This window comes from Montipora foliosa, chromosome 3 (assembly GCF_036669935.1).
Source record: "Montipora foliosa isolate CH-2021 chromosome 3, ASM3666993v2, whole genome shotgun sequence".
In the NCBI taxonomy this organism is placed as follows: domain Eukaryota; kingdom Metazoa; phylum Cnidaria; class Anthozoa; order Scleractinia; family Acroporidae; genus Montipora; species Montipora foliosa.
Window position 1 is genome coordinate 2,896,018 of NC_090871.1, and position 22,500 is coordinate 2,918,517.

At 39.2% G+C, this 22,500-nt stretch overlaps 4 protein-coding genes across 5 annotated transcripts in view; 2 read left to right on the forward strand and 2 right to left on the reverse strand.

Annotated features, from left to right (window-relative positions):
* LOC137996464 (uncharacterized) overlaps nucleotides 1-19,062 on the reverse strand; it is a 22,666-nt gene extending 3,604 nt beyond the window's left edge. Inside the window, exons 1-8 of one of the 2 annotated variants that reach the window (XM_068841897.1) lie at nucleotides 18,023-19,062; nucleotides 3,912-4,272; nucleotides 2,383-3,120; nucleotides 2,095-2,195; nucleotides 1,739-1,767; nucleotides 1,517-1,569; nucleotides 336-375; nucleotides 1-37 (exon numbers count right to left, since the gene is read on the reverse strand). The exon at nucleotides 1-37 is cut by the window's left edge and continues 90 nt beyond it. The gene's annotated coding sequence lies outside the window, so the exon portion shown is untranslated. The remainder of the gene's footprint in view (nucleotides 38-335; nucleotides 376-1,516; nucleotides 1,570-1,738; nucleotides 1,768-2,094; nucleotides 2,196-2,382; nucleotides 3,121-3,911; nucleotides 4,273-18,022) is intronic. The other variant, XM_068841898.1, reaches the window with a different exon arrangement.
* Nucleotides 10,040-10,942, forward strand: LOC137995148 (uncharacterized). Its single transcript, XM_068840725.1, has 3 exons — nucleotides 10,040-10,177; nucleotides 10,269-10,449; nucleotides 10,517-10,942. The coding sequence occupies exons 1-3, from the start codon at nucleotides 10,040-10,042 to the stop codon at nucleotides 10,861-10,863; spliced, it is 666 nt and encodes a 221-aa protein (XP_068696826.1). The 3' UTR covers nucleotides 10,864-10,942.
* LOC137996459 (cilia- and flagella-associated protein 58-like) lies at nucleotides 10,992-16,476 on the reverse strand. The gene has a single exon (XM_068841884.1). The coding sequence runs from the start codon at nucleotides 14,530-14,532 to the stop codon at nucleotides 12,106-12,108; it is 2,427 nt and encodes an 808-aa protein (XP_068697985.1). The 5' UTR covers nucleotides 14,533-16,476; the 3' UTR covers nucleotides 10,992-12,105.
* The window catches only part of LOC137996462 (cartilage matrix protein-like), a 40,845-nt gene continuing 36,120 nt past the window's right edge, over nucleotides 17,776-22,500 (forward strand). Inside the window, exon 1 of the mRNA XM_068841890.1 lies at nucleotides 17,776-17,912. The gene's annotated coding sequence lies outside the window, so the exon portion shown is untranslated. The remainder of the gene's footprint in view (nucleotides 17,913-22,500) is intronic.

Below are 22,500 nucleotides of genomic sequence, written 5' to 3' on the forward strand. Positions count from 1 at the left end.
GAACTGGGAACACTTCATTCAATACCATCCATGGCTCCTGCATAAAGTCAGAGATTAGTCCAAATCCATGAAGGAAATGATGATGTGCTTGTTTCATGGCAACATAATAATATTTGTTACTGGCAAGCCTGTTTAGAAAGAGACATACCCAGGGAAAGTATTTCGTGAAAACCTAACGAGTGATTGAATAAGAGTGCCCAGATTATCAACACTGGAATCATGTGTTTTTGAAATTTATTGTTCTTTATTGTTATGATGATGATGATGATGATGATGGTATTATAAGTATTATGGGGTATAGTTGATGGTTTATCTCTGACGACAATCAGGCTTACCTTGCTTGAGGTAGTACATGTAGCTGCTGAAGTGACTTCGCTGAAAATAAAAGTTCAGTACATGCCATGTAAAAGTGTAGTCAAACTAATATCGTGCAGTGTTTTCAATAACATTTGAAGTAGGCAGCTGGTTCAAGTCTATTAGCCGACTGCATCAACAAGGGCCGCTAGGCCCCTTCGTTTAGGGCGGTCTGGGGCCATGCTCCTCCAGAAAATTTTGAAATCTGGGGAACAAATTGAGTGCAAAGATAAAGGAAAATTTCTTATCTACAGCGACGTGTGCAGTTACATGTACGCGCATTCTTTTGATACTTTCCAGCGAAGAAAGATTTGTGAAACCGTTTCCAAAGGAAAATTAACGATTTAAAATTTATATGACATTTCGACAACTTCATGTCATCATTACTACCAATTTCAAGCTGCCGTGATCGGCAAACTTTTTCGCGCGTTTGTTCAAGCGGAATTGAGACATTTCGGTTTGCCTAGACCAACCACGAAAATTTTGTTCGGTCAACATGAGAAATCAGTCCTGTCGAACGGTAAGAATATGTCATTTTAATCTGAATGAACGAAAAGGCTTAACCAGTGAAAATGAACGAAACATTTACTGTTTTAGTGGAAAACAAGTCTTGATGCGACGATTACTCAATAACAACCTGTTTTGCATAAAGCGTCTTGATATGTTTGCGGAGGTAACTAAACGTAATTGAATTACGTAAAAAAATGCGACGGTTGGTCTAGACAAAAATGCTGTTCACTGTAGCTCGAAGAGGGCAGTATCAAATCTGACATTCTTTATGAAATTGAGGCTAAAAAATTGTCAGTGCTGCCTATCAAAGCAAGATGGCTATATGTTTATATTTTACACATTTCTCCTGGTAGGCATTGTAAATTAAACGTCCTTTAAATTATTAGAATCAAGGGTTCTGTTTGAAATAAAGGTGAGTTTTGGTTTGCAGCGATGCACTTGCATTGGAGATTTTCATTTTGACTATTGACACTACACATTCACAGGACCAAGTAGTTTGCGGGTTTGACAAATTTACTAACATGTATTTTTTTTGGTTTGCAGTTAATGAAGATGACGTTGTTTCTCATACAATTTTATACAGCCATTCTGAAATGGAACCTTACAGCAAGAGCATTTTTTAACACAATTTTGTTTTGTTCACAGCATTTACCCTGGTGCATCTTGCTGTTGCACTTTGGCTTCGCATTCCTGAAAATCTCCAACCTACAAGTACAATAGATCTTTTAGAAATTTAGCACATTCCAAAAATATATTATCATAAAAATCACAATTGCATTTTCATATCCTCTTGGCTATAAACTGCATTAAAATAACGCATGGCTCATTGTAAAGCTCACAGAGGGTATCCAAAAAAGCTGGCAAACGCACTTACTTTTGGTCCATCATCACTTTCAACTTTACCTGTGAAAAACAAAAACTCTGTTGACTTTTGAACTCTGTACTACATTACATTTTGTTACATTGTGTAACTGTTATTTTCCATCTTGATTGCAAAAACCATGTTATGTGCAAAGCAGCAACTGTTAAATGTTAAACTACTTGGGAAAAAATATAACTCTAAGTAAACTGTTAAAATACATGTAGCACTGTCATAAACACCCCAGTAAACAATAGAAATGTATAACCTTATTGTATGTTCAAGCTATAGGTGTATCCATACATTTCTGGTTATTATCCCACCTTAATATTACTATATCCAGGAGGCAAGATGATTTTCAAAACATTTACCTTGAGGATCCACCTCGGCATTCCTGTTGGTGGTTTCTAACCATTGCCATGGGAATACAGAGTCCACAATTCACACAATCTTCCTTTGGGGTAAGTCCAACCTGCAAAAAGACGTTAAATTTTATTTTCACTTAGTGTACATTTCATGGTCAGTTTTTGCAAAGAAAAAAAACCCATATTAACAAATAAGTTAATTACACTGGTCCCTTAGTCAAACGTAAAACAAGAACACCTTTTTCTGTGGTGCAACTATGAGTAACGGCTATAGACTGCATAAGTGTCACTCACCTCTTGCTTCAAAGGACTCTCGTCTAAATCTGTCTGGAGAGGGCAGATGTAGGCCACAGCCTGACCAAAGCGCTCCCGCAAATGTGGCACTGTATACCCGAAGGCTCCAGGATATAGTAGAGACAATTGTCTCTGTCCACCTCCTACTCCATCAGCACAGAGAAATTCGAACCCCCCAGCTACTTTTAGTTTTGGAAAATGATTTTCCAGAGCTGTACTTAGTTCTTTGTGGCTTGCATTCTTTTGAACTGAAAGTCGTGCCTTTCCAAGGCCAGCATCTAAAAGTTTATGAACCCTGGCCCTTGAGGGAGTAACATTGGGGTGCAGGGATGGCGCAGTGGTGAGAGCACTCGCCTCCCACCAATGTGGCCCAGGTTCGATTCCCGGACTCGGCGTCATATGTGGGTTGAGTTTGTTGGTTCTCTACTCTGTACCGAGAGGTTTTCTCCGGGCACTCCGGTTTCCCCTCTCCTCAAAAACCAAGATTTCACTTGATTTACTTTCATTGTTCATTTCAGTTTACAGTGTCCCCAATTAGAGCCCTTCCGCGAGAACGACTAGACACTTAAATAAAGTTCCTTTTCATCTTGTCTTGCCAAGACACAGAAGTCGTGCGTCCAGGTCTCCTTGGGCGTAAAAGATGCTTTGGCTGGAACATATCCAGTCATCTTTTGCCTCTTAAGGGGCAGAGTAAATTGAGTAGTTGTGCGGGATGAGCACATCCCTGGAAATCTTCTCCTGCAAAGGAACAATAAATTCAACCAATTTAAATAAGGCAATATCAAGTTAATTTCTTGATCAAAAGGGCAACTCACTTGTACTAAAACGTCCTCAAATAAATACCCAGGTGCACACTGAAGATGCTTGCATTCATGGGAAAGTACCAACATGTTGCTGGCGAAATGTTAAATCACACAGTAGTCATAAAATTCAAGCTTCCCAGCAAATTCAATTTTTAGGTAAGGAGTTTGAGGCCTGCTACAGGAAAAAGAGGAAAAAAGGCAGGGTAGGGTGTGGGAGTTGGAGGGAAAACAGTGACCAAAAGAATAACAGAAGACTAGAGAAAACTATGTAAGGAAGAGAGCAAGGCAAAAGGAAATAGCCTCTTCCAGGCGTTCAGTTAGTTGGGGCGCAGCGCGAAAAAATATAAAAAAGCGGAAAAGCTGCTTTTCGCGCTGCGCCCCAAGTAACTGAACGCTTGGAAGAAACCAAAAATGGAAGAACAACAAATTACATTTTTGTTGACGAGGTAAGTACTAAATATCAAATACACGTGGAAATGCGCTATTGTGAAAGACAAATGAACGAATTGGGGCTGTGTGCAAATTTCTCTGAAACTGACGTCACTGTTAGCACGTGTTTGTGGTAAATACTTGCATATATAGTTTTCTCTCGAACAAACTATTAAGACCTATGAACTACCTATTTGTACCGAACCTTTCACGTATAAGAGAAACAGACGTAACGAAAACCGCAGAAAATCACAATACTGCTTCACGCTTAAGACTTGTATTTGAGCTTAAGCTTACCTGAATTCCACAGAAGCTTCTGTCAAGCTGCTGTTGTTCCAATTTTCCCCGGAATTTCCTTCCTGGCTTGCCTCAGCTTCTTGACCAACTTCTGCGCCAAACGAGTTTCTATTTCTTTCCAGGTGATCAACCACCTCACGGAGTAAAGTCTCCGTTCTTTTCATAAAGTTGTCCATCGCAATCCTAACCTTTCACACACCGAAACACCACCGACGAGGAGCAACCGCGCGAAGAATAATCTTAAAAGCACTCTGGGAAACAAACTTTTTTCGATACGCCGCTGGCCCGATGGAATGATGTTTCTGATCCAATGACATGAACTTCGATCCAGTGGCATGACGTTATGGTCCGATCGAAAGGTCTACGATCCAATGACATGAATTTAAAATCAAGAACACGAACGTGGTTTTCTGACAGAATGATGAGTTGCAATGACATGAAGCCTGATCCAATGACATAAAATATACGATTTGATAGAATGACGGATGATCCAATGACATGAAGTATATAATCCAATAGACTGACGTATGATCCAATAAAACTAGACCCTCCGTGAGGGTACACGGGGTTGCCTGTGGTACGTGCACCGTTCCAAACAATTTTTTTCAAGGTCATTAAGAAGTCATACCAGAAGAGGCCCTTTGGCTCACAGGTCCTCACACGTTCGTACGACGAAACAGATCTGTCCTTGCGTAATATGTAGCTCTAACAGTGCACGATATTGTTTTGGTATTTTAAAATACAATAAAAAACGTTCTCTGGCTAAAATTTTTGAAAAAGAATATAAGCTTTCGGCTGTCGATCTACAGCCTTCCACGGATAAAACGTTGAATGTAAATTAGTGAAATATATACAGAAAAGGCGAGATAAAAATGATAAAAAGAACAGAGTAAAGGTATGAAAAATGGTGGCTATTGTTTAAAAAGAATTTTATACTGATTAGGAATCGGCTTAAAGTTATTGTCAGCATGCTTGGTAGAAGAGGTGTGCCAGGCCTCTAGAGTTTTCCTAACACGAAAAGAGCCTTTGTCGATAACTCGAGAATGACTGAAATCAATGCGATGACCGAAAGACCACGCATGTTTCGCAATGTTTGACCCATTGGCACATGTTTTTACATTCCTAACGTGTTCTTTCTTGCGGGTTTCAAAGCAACGGCCAGTTTCACCTATATAACACCAATCACAATCGGCACAGGGTATTTTATAAACCACGTTGGGTTGGTGTTCAATAGCTGGTCTGAATTTAGGAGAAAGGAATTCTTGTTGTAAAGTCTTGAGGGGCTTATTTACAACTCGGATATCGTGTCTTCGAAGAATTCTTGTTAGGGGTTGCGTAACACCATTGATAAAAGGAAGGACAGCAAAACCGTTAGGGTTCTCTTGAGGCGCAAACCATTTAAACAATATGCCAACCAATTCTTCAGGTGAAGGGATGGCATGTGTGGGTGGTTTGGAAAATTTCTGCTTTAAGATATTGGAAATAACAAAGGAGGGATAGTTGTTGGCTCGTAGAGCATCAAAGACGTGATTGATTTCGGTATTTTTCCCTTGCGGTGTACTTGGGAGTTTAATTGCGCGGTGTAGGAGGGTCTCAGCTGTGCTGATCTTGTGGCGTTTGTCGTGGTGAGAAGAAAAGTCTAAATATCTGTCCGTGTGAGTTGCTTTGCGGTAAACATCAACAGTGATCGTGTTATCCTTGCGGGAAACCAAAGTATCCAAGAAGGCGATCTGTTGGTCAGATTCCTCTTCAATAGTGAATGAGATGTGTGGATCGATAGAATTAAGTGTAGTATGAAAAGAGTTAACAGCATCTCTTTTGATGATGCAGAAGCTATCATCCACGTAGCGTTTCCATACTTAAGGTTGTACTTCAAACGTGTTAATGGCCATTTCTTCGATCGCTTCCATGCACAAGTTCGCCACCACAGGGCTGACGGGGCTACCCATCGCGCAACCATGGATCTGTTTGTATATCTTATCATCATAAATAAAGTATGTTGTTTTAAATGGTTGGCATGTTTTTTAAATGGTTTGCGCCTCAAGAGAACCTTCAAGCTGTCCTTCCTTTTATCAATGGTGTTACGCAACCCCTAACAAGAATTCTTCGAAGACACGATATCCGAGTTGTAAATAAGCCCCTCAAGACTTTACAACAAGAATTCCTTTCTCCTAAATTCAGACCAGCTATTGAACACCAACCCAACGTGATTTATAAAATACCCTGTGCCGATTGTGATTGGTGTTATATAGGTGAAACTGGCCGTTGCTTTGAAACCCGCAAGAAAGAACACGTTAGGAATGTAAAAACATGTGCCAATGGGTCAAACATTGCGAAACATGCGTGGTCTTTCGGTCATCGCATTGATTTCAGTCATTCTCGAGTTATCGACAAAGGCTCTTTTCGTGTTAGGAAAACTCTAGAGGCCTGGCACACCTCTTCTACCAAGCATGCTGACAATAACTTTAAGCCGATTCCTAATCAGTATAAAATTCTTTTTAAACAATAGCCACCATTTTTCATACCTTTACTCTGTTCTTTTTATCATTTTTATCTCGCCTTTTCTGTATATATTTCACTAATTTACATTCAACGTTTTATCCGTGGAAGGCTGTAGATCGACAGCCGAAAGCTTATATTCTTTTTCAAAATTTTTAGCCAGAGAACGTTTTTTATTGTATTTTACTATGCCTAATCCTGGCTCCGCTTCAATTTTTAATTGTTTTGGTATTGTCTATCATTGTAGTGCCATGGTAGAAGTCTTGGGTAAATAGTCTGAGAAGACATGTGGTTACTAGCAAAGTACTGAACCCAGAAAGATTGAAGAAAATAAATGGGAAATGAGAAACATTGGCTTCTGGGCTGACATGTTGATAAACTTCTTTTCACCACAAGTTTAAGCGTGCCCTCTGAGCATCTGACAGCTTTGTAACGCCGAAGTTCACTGAAGTTACTCCCTGTTCAGCGGGGTTAGTGTTTGGATGGGAGACCAAAATAATATACCCCTAGCTCATTAAACAGAAGCATCGGACCGAAATTACTATTAACGCTAACAAATGCGAACTCAGCAAGGTACAGATTTTGTTAGCTTGCTTGATGCAAAAGTAAATAAATATTGATACACAGTTTTTAGAAAGAGCAGAAGGAAGTTTCCAGGACGATCGCTCGAGAATAACATATTTACGACATGAAAACAACATTTATTTTGAACCGTGAATATAGAATATAAAAAGTTACGATCAGCGAGAAATATTTTGGGGGATTTTTGCAACGTTCAATTTTGTTATTGTACGTTTTGGCTGCACAAATAAATCGCAAAATCGAAAGTGACATCGCCGGAATTCAGCGGACGCCGTGATGAAGTTACCGCGGCATGTTTACTCGCCAAACAGTGAAGTATCTGTGTCAAATGATGGCAAGTACCGGGTTTTTGTAAGTTTCTTTTTCTGTCAAGTGTTATAAAGTTTGACAATGAAATGAGCGAAGTCAAAACAAAGATCACAATCGCCCAAGTCTTGTTTATGCAAAGTCAAAATTTACTCTCCAAGACGCGTACGACGTTATTTATTCTAACCAGGTAATTCCATCATTTTGGAAATAGCAGCTACTTTATTATTCAACTGCGTCACAATTCTTCACTGATTTTGGGGCTCATTTTGTTGAAACTCAAGCACGCTTCCAACAGGCCTGTGAACCCTTCCTGCTTACGAAGCAATACTAAAAAACTTCTCCCATATCACATTTCAACCTTAAGCTCGAAAATTCAATACACAACATGATATTATAATTCACAAAGGCAGAAAATACCACAGAATCCTTTTCCAGCGAAAAATTTATTGAAACAAACAACATATTTGCTCTTAGAGGCGAAAACCTCTTCCTATTTCATTGCGTGCGTGAAGACAAGAAACTCAATCGTGTTAAATTACCATGTACGTCAGGTAAATACAGCTCACTTTGATTTCGGCTCGACGGGCGATAGATTGTTGTCGAAGTCCATTACTCGTCGCTTTTAAGATTCCACCGCCTGTATATCCAATTGACTTGCCATTATTGAGCTTCATAAGGGTATATTTTGTTATCGTGTCTTAATCGTGTATTGAAACCGATTCCAATGGATTATCAAGCCACACCAGAAACACTCCGAATCTAATCCGCCATGCTTTTAATAATAATCCCATCACTCTTTGCACTCCTAGATACATCATGTAGGATGCACTGAACATACACTACACGCGTTACATGACTTTCGACGCCATTGCCGGTTAAGTTAATCGTTCTACTGTGTCCACCAGAGAAATCTACGCATTTCCCACTACCCTCTCGATCCTAAGAAAATACGCGCAGAAGGCTCTACGCACAAAGCCACCACTTAGCAGGGAAGTGACAGACAAGACTTTTCCCGACACGGAAAATAAAATTACCCACGAAATGAAACCGAGATTCCGACTGGATTTGGCAACCCAGTAATAAGTCCGATCCAATTACATGAAGTGTATTGTCCGATAGAATGCTGTATGATCCAATGAAATAAAATCCGATCCAATTACATGAAGTGCATTGTCCGATAGAATGCTGTATGATCCAAAGAAATAAAATCCGATCCAATTACATGAAGTGCATTGTCCGATAGAATGCTGTATGATCCAATGAAATAAAATCCGATCCAATTACATGAAGTGCATTGTCCGATAGAATGCTGTATGATCCAAAGAAATAAAACCCGATCCAATTACATGAAGTGTACCGTCCGATAGAATGCTGTATGATCCAAAGAAATAAAATCCGATCCAATTACATGAAGTGCATTGTCCAATAGAATGCTGTATGATCCAAAAAAATAAAATCCGATCCAATTACATGAAGTGTATTGTCCGATAGTTTGCTGTATGATTCAATGGCATGGCGTTAATGGTCCAATGGCATGAAACTCGATTCAATTGCATTTTTGTCCCAATTCCCCCTCAATAAATTATGGCCGCCGAGAAGGATTTGTGATGTGAGTGATGTTTAGGCTCTGTTTACAGCTTCTGTTGCTTCGACTTCAGATTTTTTCAAAAACCTTTAAAGGAAGAGTGGAGAGAATGCATCCGATGAATGGTTTGAGTAAAAGAAGACTTTACAGTTGTACTTCCTACGGGATTTGGCAATGGTGTTATTAATACAGGCCCGAACATTCTAGAAGAAGATGCATCGTTCTTCTTCCACCAACTCGAAAACGTTTGTAGTTGTGGCAATTCCTTTGGAATATATTCGGAAGCAACAAGTTGCGAATCCAAAAAGAACCGAATAGATCGAACTTTAGGGCTGCCACGTTCGGGAAATCAGCCGAGCTTGACAGAGAAATTCGATACTGTTTACGGAATCACTGAACAATCTGAACACAATTCTAACAAAATGATAGCTGAGTAGCTGCTGCTGAAAAACTAGTCTTTCTCAAAGTCCATTTTCCTCATATCTATTTTTATAGCATCTTTTATTGGCATCTCAAATATTCGAGTTTAAATAAAGTTTATTGTACTGTTGATTGCGCCTGATGATGACATGAAGAATTCGGGCTGTTTCTGCCATTTTATCTCGAAGTTATTTGTTCCTTAATGGTTTGGACTGAGAAGCCACACCAACTGTCAAGCAGGATTTGTAGTAACAGCTTTGATCGCAGTCATCAAAGCCAGAGTGCTATTTTGTTTTTGTCGCGTCTTTACTTGAATCGCAGCGTAGGTAATTCCCGGTAAAATCTGATTGGCTCACATTTGTAGCATGAAACATGATAACATCACTCTTGACAGGTGGGCGACAGACGACTCGTTAAGAAATTGTATCAGGCGTACTTTTTAGCGCCCTGTCTCAAGAAAAGTACGCTTGATCGCAGGTTATGAAAATGCAAACCAGCAGGTATGAAAAATGTAATCTTGTCTTTACCTAGAAATCATACAGCATTGTAACGCTCACAAATCCAAAATCCATATTTTTCCTTGACTGCTTCCAAAACTATATGGGTTTCTTTTTCAATGAATATTTCTCCATGGAATAAAAAGAAAGATAGGTCAACGAAAGTAAAACTTCAAATTCTACAAACTGTTTTCTCTTTTTACACAATATTATAGGAGACGCTTGCAGATGAGCAAATGCAGCTGGCTGCCTTTGAGAGGTCAGATGCAACACTGACAAAACAATTGGATGTGGTACTCAAACAAATGAATGTGGAGAGACCAGCGTATCATGGAAAATCATTTATTTCTAACCATGTACACATTTGCTGCAAGGTAACTAATTGTAAGACAAATTTCACATTAGAAAAGCAACCATTATCACATTACTTTCATTAAATTGTTGCTGCTGTTGTTTTTCATCAAGGAAAACAACACTAGACTATGCAGTGCTGTGGTGGAAAAAACAGAGGAGCTGTGCCCTTCATTGCTTTCTGAGGCCAGAGAAATAAGTGTCAAGTTTGATCAACCACTCAAACTTTTTGATGCTTGCCACTTTGTCTATGACAGTGCAGACTACCTGGATGATGAAAAGATTTATAAGATGGGTGGGGGAATTAATAACCTCACCCCTGTTGTTCAAAAGGTGGATGGTACTGTCCAATGGATAATAAGCACTATCAAATAAAAAATTAAGTTATCCACTAGATATAGTGATTTATCTTGTGGATAGTGCTATCCACTCTTTGAACAACGGGGAGCTGAAATGTTTATGCAACTTGAATGTCTTAAGTCTGATCCTCCTTTTTCTTTTTTTAGAGGCAGACATCAAAATGTTCTTAAAATGTATCCGAGAAAAATTTCCTGACATGACAATTACTGCCAAACTGCATATGCTGGAAGATCATGTTTGTCCATTTCTTCGGCGATGGCATATGGGCCTTGGATTCTACGGAGAACAGGGGATTGAAGGAATTCACTCCAAGTTTAATACCCAGTCTCTCAGCACTTTGATCATGTAAAGAAGCAGGACGTGAGATTACTGCAAATCCTTGTTCACCACCACATTGCCACGAGTCCAGCACTTGCAGGAAAAGCTCCAAAGCCTAAAGAGCGTAATTTAAAGAGAAAAGAAATCGAATAAAGCATTTCTCTCCTTACAATGAATGGCTTACATTGAACTTACAGTTATATGTGACCAGGCTCACAATATATTAGTAGACATTTTATTTTTTCTTCACAAATATGCTGGAATGGAAACACACCCATTCTCAGCTAACTGGGACCATTCGCAGTTTGTAAAGTCAAAAAATGAAGTGTTACCGATTTTCATTTTACTAACATTTCTGAATATGATAACATTTAAACTTCCTTTTTCTGAATTTGCGCAATTAACGACCAAGTAGTTTGCAAGTTAAACGAAAAAATTTTCAACCCTTCTTGTGAAAAAAAGAAACTTGTGATTTTTAGGACCTCGATAGGAAAAACGTAACTTTAGTAATGGATAGATGTCATTGCAAGTAAACTTTTGTCGTTTTTAATAAACATGTATATGGGAAAAACTAATTTGCTTTATTATTTGTACTAACTTGTAACTTGACAGAAATAACTTTTCAACAATTTTACAAGTTTAATCATATTTTTATCGATATGAAATTTCCATTTTTTATATTTTCTGTTACGTTTTTACTTCGGGAATGTAAAAGTCCCCATTCACCTAACCATAAATGCTACAAACGAAACTATTTAACTACAAACTTTTAATTGGTATGTTACGCCGTAAGATAAGCGGAAACGGCCTGGAACATGGTAACGTAATTTACACTGTCTCACTATTACTCTATAACACACTATTACACTATAACACTGTTAACAATCTATTCGTGATAACGGTATAAAATCACAGGTTTACCTAAACTCATGCTCTGTAAGCTTTCATTCTCATGAAAGAAAATGTGAACTACACACTTTCGATTAACTGCTCTTGATAAACTTGAACAACACAATTAAATTGAAACATTTGCTGTGACCTTGGACGGAGTATTAATAACAATGCGTTTGAGTTTCTGCAGTTCTTTGCAACGTAAACTTAATTTCGATATGTAATTTATGTTATTTTTTCTAGTTGGTAACGTAATTTACATCCACTCATAAAGAAATAGAAATGGAATATGAAAAGCAGCTATCAATCAAACTCAGTTCCTTCTGACAAAAGTAGCACAACCAGTGTTTTCAGTCAAGTTTTCAGTTCATTGTTTTCATTTTTAAAGCTCAAAACTTTCATGCCGTTGCTCGATCAGTTCAACGGTTACATCTGTAACCTTAAAGATGCGCCGAGTTCTGCCAAGGGGGACCGGAGGCTCAATTACGCAGAGAATGCTGTGTCTTTCAAGCCACAAGACATCCTTTCGAGCAGGCCAGTTAAAACTGTTTCCTTTTCCTTTTGTCATGAAGGAGACCTCCAACTCACCGTCATCTTCGTCAATTTGTACTACCTGACCAACATACCAATTTCCTTCGTAGTCGGCAGCTACCCAGTCATTGACACGTACGGCAAGTTGGCTGTCAAGGGGACCACTAACTTCATTTAAGATGGTAACTACTTTCCACCCACAAGTTGAGTCTGCTTGGAATCCTTCGTCATGGAGGCAGTTACTGCAGTAATAAGAGGTCTCTCTTACCAGTACTTTTTCTGCTGAATTGCCAACCACAGAATGAAGTTTCATCGTGTTTGGAACCCCCTTGACCTCTTTGTATTTTCTTTCAAGGTATGCTACTACTCTACCATACTCTTCTTTACTGTAAAATCTGTACGCGACTGAGGAGCTAGTTTGACTCGTTGAGGCCCACTCGAAAAAGTCATTGGCATCTTGGATCTTGACTTTACCTGTCTTTACTGCCTCGTCTGGCATCCTCTTTGCGGTTCCTCCCACTCCATCGCATGGCCCTTTTCCGTGACCGGCTTCGAAATAGTTCCACACAGCCGGAAACCCAAACTCGCTCTTGTGATTAGCTGTCACGGCAAAGATGGTCTTGTTTCGGTACTGTGAGGTGGGGCTGTCTGTCCAGTAGTGGATGCAAGTCAGCGGTGTGACCAAAACCTTTAACTCAGATAGGAATTTCTTAAGTATTAGGTATATCGATGATGAGTTGTGGGATAGCTCATCAGATACGAATACAAAGCTCTTGTGCTTTAAGTGGCCATCAGCATCTTTAAAGTAAACCACGACAGGATGAAGACTTACCATTACACTATTCCAATACGCACTCTGGACTTCATCACAGGACTGGCAAAGGTAGTTCTCGGCAAAGTCCATTTGAGCTATTACCTCACCCTTCGGAAGGTTTTCTTTTAGACGTTTTAGCTGGGAATACTGCAGAGTCACTCGATTTGCGTGTCCTCGGAACTTGCTCACTGCATTTTCTACAACGTTGATAAATTCCGCCTTCGAAACGTCGTATTTGACGACTTTCATGCGCTTTTTTCCATCTTGATCTTCTACCCGTTTCCACTGCTCATACTCTACTGATGGGCACTGCAGACCAGCTATGATCTCTTTTATTTGCTCATCATTATTTTCAGCTATAAACTTGTCAGAGTTGACAGTGGTGGTGGCTTCTTTGCCTTTCAGAGCACGTAGTAAAAGGGCCAGGTTTTGGTGATGCTGACAAAGACAGGTATTACGGGAAGTGAAAGATTCCAGAATTATGTGCTTTTGCCTCAGTCGGCAAAATGTTGCGTGGGACGTCCTTTGATCTGGGTTTTCTGCTTTGAACTTGTCAATTAAGTTGTGCAAGTAATCGCACAGGATGCGCTTCTGCACCTTAACGCCTGTTTCACTTCTCTTTGCATCGTTCTTTCCTGGCATCATTCGGCTATTATCATCCCTTCCAAGAAAAGCTTTAACCATCTCTTGCTTGGCTTGATGGAGCTGAAGGAGGCACGTTCTCTTCTCCATAACACAGGACTTACTTTTGGACTTCATTGGACTATTCCTCGCCAGTCTGGTCTCCTTGTTCATCCTTCTAATAAGCCTGTACTTCTTCATGATTTTTCCAGAGACGATATTTCGAATAACCTGCTTGCTTTGGGTAGTCTTATTTAATCGGGCTGATTCACGAATCTCGTCCACCAGGAAGCTGCTGAACAGGAGCCTCTTTCTCAAAGAGGGGTGAACTTTGTTTGGGCGCAGGCCTGCTTCTTTGAGCTGCTTTCTGGTTTTGGTCCTTGGCGTGTTCCCATTGCTTTCTGTGTGTTCGCCACTACTTTGATTAACAAGCCTTTGATTTCTTTTTCGCATTCGTTGATTTGACTTCTCTAAATTTCTTACTCTCTGCTGTAGTGATGATATTTCCTTTTTAGCAGCTTTCAATGCCCGCGACCTTTTCCTTGGTTTGTTGAAATCTAAACTAATTACTAATCTTCTTTTTGAGACTTCTGAGGATGACTGTATGCTGCTATTTGAGAATGACTCGTTACTTGACATTCTCGTACGCTTTGCTTCTCTGTGTTTGACAACGCTTTCTTTAATTGCTTGCCGTCTTTCTTGTAATTCACTTTTCGAAAGATAAGCTGTGCTTCGATAGTATTTTTGTACCCGTTTGACTTCTCTTTGCTTGTAACGTACACCTTCTTTGGCCTTTTTTCGTTCTCTGTATGCTTTCTGGATTTCTGCTCTTGTCTTTGCCATGTCTGTAAACAAAGAGTTTACCAATCTACCGTAAGCTTTCGATCCAATTTTGTTGTAGGAAAAGCTTACCGTATGAATGATGTTAAACACGCTTCTTGAGTAAATGTTTAAATGCCCGACTGGGTATTAATCACAGTATTCGAAACAAAGGGTGCAATAAGAGCATTGTAAAAGCAAGAAACAGTTGAAGATTTTACCTTATATTCCATATTTTCGATAAACTAGACAATCGGGGAGCCTGGAAGGCGTCTTCTTTGTCCTAATCGTGACCTTAATTACTGGGTTGCCTTATAAGGCAAACCCAGTCGAGGTCTGCGTTTAGTTTGTTTGTTTTCTTTTTTTTCTTTTTTTTCTTTTTTTTCTTTTTTTTTTTTTTTTCCGTGTCGGTAAAAGTCTTGCCTGTCACTCCCCTGGTAAGTGGTGTCTTTGTGGATAGAGCCTTCTGCGCGTATTTTCGTAGGATCGAGAGGGTAGTGGAACTGCGTAGATTTCTCTGTTGGACACAGTAAAATCATTAACTTAGCCTGCAATGGCGTCGAAAGTCATGCAACGCGAATGGCGTTTTAGTGGATCCTTAAACAAAATATACCCTTATGGAGCTCAATAATGGAAAGTCAGTTGGATAAACTAGGCATGAATCTCAAAAGCGACGAGTACTGGACTTCGACAACAATCTATCGCCCGTCGAGACGAAATCAAAGTGAGCAGTATTTACCTGAAGTACAAGGTAATTTGACACAATTGAGTTTGTTGTCTTCACGCACGCAATGAAATAGGAAGAGGTTTTCGCCTCTAAGAGCAAATATGTTGTTTGTTTCAATAAAACTTTCGCTGGAAAAGGATTCTGTGGTATTTTCTGCCTTTGTGAATTATAATATCATGTTGTGTATTGAATTTTCGAGCTTAAGGTTGAAATGTGATATGCGAGAAGTTTTTTAGTTTTGCTCTGTAAGCGGGAAGGGTTCACAGGCCTGTTGAAAGCGTGCTTGAGTTTCAACAAAATGAGCCCCAAAATCAGTGAAAACTTGTGACGCAGATGAATAATAAAGTAGCTGCTATTTCCAAAATGATGGAATTACCTGGTGATAATAACGTCGTACGCGTCTTGGAGAGTAAATTTTGACTTTGCATAAACAAGAGTTGGGCGATTGTGATCTTTGTTTTGACTTCGCTCATTTCATTGTCAAACTTTATAACACTTGACAGAAAAAGAAACTTTTTAAAAACCCGGTATCTTGCCATCATTTGACACAGATGCTTCACTGTTTGACGAGTAAACATGCAGCGGTAACGTAATCACGGCGCCCGCTGAATTCCGGCCATGTCACTTTTCGATTTTGCAATTTACTTGAACGTAGCAAAAATCTCCCAAAATGTTTGTCGCTGATCGTAACTTTTTATATTCTATATTCACGGTTCAAAATTAATGTTGTTTTCATGTCGTAAATATTTTATTCTCGATCGACCGTCCGGGAAACTTCCTTCTGCTCTTTCTGAAAACTGTGTATCAATAGTTATTTGCTTTTTCATCAATATTTGTCTTGCATAAAGCAAGCTAACAAGATCTGTACCTTGCTGAGTTCGCATTTGTTAGAGTTAATAGTATTTTCGGTCCGATGCTTCTGTTTTAAGAGGGGTACATTGTTTCGGTCTCCCATCCAAACACTAACCCCGCCCGGCAGGGCTTAACTTCAGTGAACTTTAGTATTAGAAAGCCTTCAGATGCTCAGAGGGCACACTTGTGGTAAAAAGAAGTTGTGAGGGAACTTGAAAATTATCAACATGTCAGCCCAGAAGCCAATGTTTCTCGCTTCTCTTTTATTTGTTATTCTTCAGAGACTGGAATGCTGTATTTCAATACCACACAATTCAGTGCCTTCTGATTTTCTGTAGCACGTACCACAGGCAACCCAGTGTATGCTTCACAGAAGCATCTCGTTTTAATGTAAATTACGTTACCGATAATGTCTTCAATTTATTAACCTGATCGCAAGCGTTTTCTGTCTGTTTTCCACAACTACAGCTCATTCGGTAAAAGAAAAAGATAATTAATCTGAAGTTACCTCAAAGTGTGGGCATTTGTTCATTCATTCGATTCACAGATGATTCCCAGTATAAGGCAGTCGGTGAGCACGAGTCGCACGAGGTTGGAAAGGGCTTTGCTCGCGTCATCTTATGTAAATTTACTCTGACCTTTGAACTCACGCTACTAACTTCACGAAATTCCTCAGTCAAGTGTGACAATCTCGGCTGAAGTTATTTCTGGTAAATTACGTTACGGTAACGTAATTTACATTGTCTTCAATATTATTTCTAGCGATTATATAATGACAGTGATATTAAAGCTGATACATGAATTCTTGAGTTCCTAGAAGGCAAATATATTTTGAACACCTGTTACCAACTTGCTGTATTCCGTAGGTAAATTATGGGAATAAATCTCAGTAACGTAATTTATGTGCAAATTGCCCAAAAGCGTTTTGTTTGTCTATTTTTTCATGGTGTTGGATAGACCCTTGATATGTTTGCTGTGATTAAAACAGAAAGACAAAACGGATAAAAAATCGTAATAAACATACCAGAATACAAAATTTGTCAGTCAATCACTTGCCCTGCAAATATGGTAACGTAATTTACCCAAAATCATTGGACAGCATCTCTTGACAATATTCACGGAAGGCAAAAAGGGTGTTAAGGTTACAGCTCTTATATTTATAAACGTCTGTGTAATATGAACAAAATGGGCATATCTTCAATGGAAAGTCTAAAGCGTTTACTGGCTTAAAGGTCATTTGAAAATACATTTTCTTCCGTGTGATAGGCTATTTTCAGCAACATGGGATAACATAAATACTCACTAACCCTAACCCTAACCCTAACCTGAAAAGCTAATTCAATGAAATTTCTCTAGGTATTTCCTTTGGTGTTTAAGATCAAACTAAAACACATTTCAGTGATATAGAATGTCAGATACGAAAATTTAAAAAAGCCCAAAGCGTGTGACATCAATGGTCCCTGTTAGGACCAACTGTTACCCGTTACACAACTTCCTTTGTTTACAAAGGAAGTTGTGTAGTAATCTTTGTGTCACACACACAAACTTCCTTTCTAGTAAACAGGAACTCATAAGTGAATAAAGCTTACTTTGTTTAATAGCTGTCCTAGGACGTGTAGGAATCTAGGCGTGGGAATTTGTGGTTAATCACTGCATGTCTGATGCCTTTAGTAATACATGTAGGATGTAACCCAATCTCCAAACATGTAGGAAGTTTCAAGCTAGAATTAGTTCAGTTGCATTCAAGCCTCCGCAGACTACACAGCTCTGGATTAAGCCTTAGAATAATCTAGTTTGGCCAAGCAAGCTTCTCTTCAGTGCCTTGGTATGTTACTTTCTTGTTAACATGTTCATGATAAGTTGAACTTGTAGCCTGATCATTCAGTTTTGTTAGGATTATTTCTTACAATTAGCCTTTCATTGTAATTAGCCTACCATATTGTCCTGTTTAGTTGTTTTGGAGTAATTTCAGTTCTTTTGGCCACATGTTTTTGGTCATGTTTAGCTGTATTCCTTGTGAATTGTCTTGGTTTCACTAAACTGCTTTGAGTATTACATTGTGCTACTTGTTTATGAGTTAAGTTGTGAAATACTTTAGTGTAATATGAGGGTTCAGCTCTTTGTCTTTGACCTTTCCAGTTTCTTAGCTGTCATCACTTTGCAGGGTCCCAAAGGGGTTTAGGGCTCCAGGGCTCCATAGCAGCTACTTTAAGGCTCCGGGCTCGAGATATGTCCAGAAATGCACGCAATCGCAAGAGTAACAAATATAACGAATATAGCGAAAATAAACAGCAGACAGCAGCAGCAAGAATAACAATTCTTCGAGCAAGAGAAGGAAAGGGGGCCCCACAAATATAACGAAACTAATAAATATAACGAATATAGCGAAAATAACAAAGGAAACAAGCCACAGCAGCAAGAATAACAATTCTTAGAGGCAGACAAGGGAAGGGGGCCCCACAAATATAACGAAAATAACAAATGAAGCAGACAGCAGCAGCAAGAATAACAATTCTTCAAGCAAGAGAAGGCAAGGGGGCCCCACAAATATAAGGAAAATAACAAATATAACGAATATAGCGAAAACCTGTTCACGCGACATTTGATGATAACTTATTTCCGTAAAGGTTAACTTGATTATGTCTTTGTCTTTCATATAAATAACCAGGCAGCAGGACTTTGCGGCATTACATAGCTTGTGTACATATTTTTAATGACAGGCCGACAACCGAGTACGCCAATTATTTTCCATTCGCCACGTTATTTGTATCATAGACGACTTGGCCTTACAAAAACAAGGCGACAAAAGGAAGGCAATAGAAGAGCTCATACATACTAATGAATCATTTTTGCGATTGTGTTCATGCTCGTTTGCGCGTGATTTGTATGCAGGTTTTTTGCGTATATTTGGTTCGCTTATAGCCGAGTTGCATTGTGTAATGATCACCTCTGGAATTTTGTATGCTATATGTAGTGGATTATTAGTTCTGTTATTTCGCAATTTTTCGTATTGTTTTTGTTAATCCTTAATGGTTGGTCAATGAATAAACAGAAATAAATATTGTCACCTGGACTTCATCAGTGATGTGGCGGGAATTATTTTGGCAGGACGCAATATAAGTACTAGTTGATAATTAACACAAAGGGCACATTAATTAATACAGTATACGCCAATAACACTTAAAACGGAACGCAAAGCTTTTAATTTGGGCCAGTGACTAATAACTTAGCCCCTATTGCGTTCGATAGAACGCAGTTCCAATGCAGACTGAATTGAGATTTTTGGGACAACCCGTGCCTCGATCTTCGGACTCCAAATTGTGCAAATACTGTAGCGCTTATAAACAGTATGTACGTCTAAGCACCCATTTTAAATCGTTTCGCTTTCAGTAACTGCGTGGCTCGCATGTTTAGTCGAATTGCTTGCATGTTGACTCCTATTTACTCGAATGGTTCGCAGCCATGGCTCGCACGGGTCGCAAGCGCGCACGTTGTCCATACTCGTTTTAAGATAGTACAGGTACCGGGCAGTGTTGTTATTGTCTGGGATGGTCGTTAACCATAATGAGGGCACTGATTGCAGTGTTGTACTGTAGTTTGGCATCACTCCATCAGCTGCCAAAATCTACTATTCTAAACCATAAAATGCTAAATCTCGTTGGCTTAATTTTTTTTTCAATATCGTTCATTTGATTTTGTGTATATTTGAGGAAACCCCTCCCCTTCTTCACCTTTTTGCTACTTTTGTTATTATTGGCAGGAAAGCCAGGAATAAAAAAATTGTGCTTTACTTTCCATTAATTATTTTTCTGAACATGATATGAATCTGTGTTGTCGTCTGTTTTGAAAATATACACCAGATGCCCACCATTAGCCAACTGACAGTACCGTAGAGTAAAGGTAACGGCTTCCCGAAAGTAGTGGCCCTTCGAGAAATATTACTCAACTCCAGTAAAACTGTATGTAATATTTCAAGCAATACTTTAGATCGACGTACAATTCGATTTAAAAAAGTATTTAATGTAAACAATTCGCTAGGCATCTGGCTAGGGTCTGGTGTTAAACTTGCATGATGGCATGCTGTTGCGAAAAACGGGGAAACTATATGCGGGAAAAAGATAAGGGCATGCCAAAACACTAATAACGATGTTGCTAAGTGCAAAGCTGGCATTAGTGGCTTAGAAATGGACTTCGTAGGCATTGGAATGAACGCAGCGTCCGTAGGTGACGAATTTCGTATGTTGCTAAAACGAGTTACATCCGATTGACGTTTGAAATTTCCGAACAAAGTAGTTATACAACGGTGCATGGAGAAGACACAAACAAACAAACAAACAAAAAACATGGAGGAAAGAAAGAGAGAAAAAGCACCTTTACACACGTCAAACATTTTAATATGAACCCTTCTTGGGAGTAACTGCAGAATACCCTGCCACCCGAACAAAGTTCTGCCTAGCCGGCTACGCGGTACGCGAAAGCTAATAAATTCAAGTTGAAGTATGCAATGTATTCAAGTCAAAATAAATTGCGAATTGAAAATGGCTAGGCTTAGAGGCTGGCTACGCGGTACGCAGTGAGATAATCCCGTTAAAAGTGCAGTTAACCGAACCGTACAATGAAAGTTAAAATGTTAAAGAGAGTTTACGCCAAATAACTGAAACGACTTAAAGCGAGTATGGACAATGAGCGCGCTTGCGAACCGTGCGAGCCATGGCTGTTAACCATTGGAGTCCATATTCGAGTCAACATGCGAGCAATTCGTCTTAACATGCGAGCCACGCAGTTACTGAAAGCGCAACGATTTAAAATGGGTGCTTAGAGTTAAATACTGTTAATCACCACTATTTGCACAATTTGGAGTGTGATCGATGATCGGACACCGGGTGTCTCGAAGATCTCAATTCAGTCTGCATTAGAACTGCGTCCTATCGAACGCAATAAGGGCCAAGTTATTAGCCACTGCACCAAATTAAAAACTTTGGGGTTCGTTGTAGGTGTTATTGGCGAACTGTATTAATTAATGTGCCCTTTGTGTTTATTATCAAGGAGTACTTACATTGCGTCCTGCCAAAATAATTCCCGCCACATCACTGATGAAGTCCGGCTAACATTACTTATTTCTGTTTATTCATTCACCAACTCATTTCCAATAAATTTAGCACACAGAATTCCATGAGTGATCATTATACAATGCAACTCGGAGATAAGCGAACCAAATATACGCCAAAAACTTGTGTACAAATAACGCGCAAACGAGCATCAACAGAAATGTGTATGTATAAGCTCTTCTATTGTGTCGGTTGTCGGCCCGATATTAAAAATATGAACACAAGCTTATTATCATGGCACAAAGTCCTGCTGGCTGGTTATTTTTATGAAAGGCAAAGACGTCATCAGGTTAACTTTTAGAGAAATAAGTTATCAACAAATGTCGCATAAAAAGCTGTTTAACATTGAAATTATTTTTGTGGAGCCCCCTTCCCTTGTCTGCCTTGAAGAATTGTTATTCTTGCTGCTGTGGCTTGCTTCCTTTGTTATTTTCGCTATATTCGTTATATTTGTTATTTTCGTTATATTTGTGGGGCCCCCTTCCCTTGTCTGCCCCTAAGAATTGTTATTCTTGCTGCTGCTGTCTGCTTGATTTGTTATTTTCGCTATATTCGTTATATTTGTTATTTTTGTTGTATTTGTTGGGCCCCCTTTCCTTGTCTGCCTTGAAGAATTGCTGTCCTTGCTGCTATCACTTGTGATCTGTTATATTTGCCTGTATGGCTCGCTTGATTTGTTATTTTCGTTATTTTTGCGATAATTGTTATTTTCGGTATTTTCCTTAGCACAGTTGTTATATTTGTTATTCTTGCTATTCTTGCTGCTGCCGTTTGCTTGACTTTTTATTTTTGCTATATTTGTTATTTTCGTTATTTTTGTTATATTTGTAGGGCCTCCTTTCCTTGTCTGCCTTGAAGAATTGTTATTCTTGCTTCTGCCGTTTGCTTCATTCGTTATTTTTGCTATAATTGTTCAGTTTCGGTATTTTCCTTAGCACAGTTGTTATATTTGTTATTCTTGCGACTGCGTGCATTTCTGGACATAAGTGCCGGGCTCCACTGTTGACTAGTAGACTGTACTCTAAACACCGGAGAAATGAGCGGGCTCCGGACTCCACAGCAAAAAAAAAACAGGGCTCTAGGGCTCCAGGGCTCCAGGGACCCCCCTTTGGGACCCTGACTTTGTAGTGTTAATAGGCAAGTTAATATACAGATTTAGCCAAGCCTAAAAGCGGAGCTCCCGGCTTGTTTATTCTTACTGGCTGTAGGATTAGTGAAAATAAAAGGCTTTGGAACTGTCCGCCTTTTGGTTTTTCCGGATATTGCTTAATTATGTAACATTTTCTTCGCTGCCTAACTAGTGAA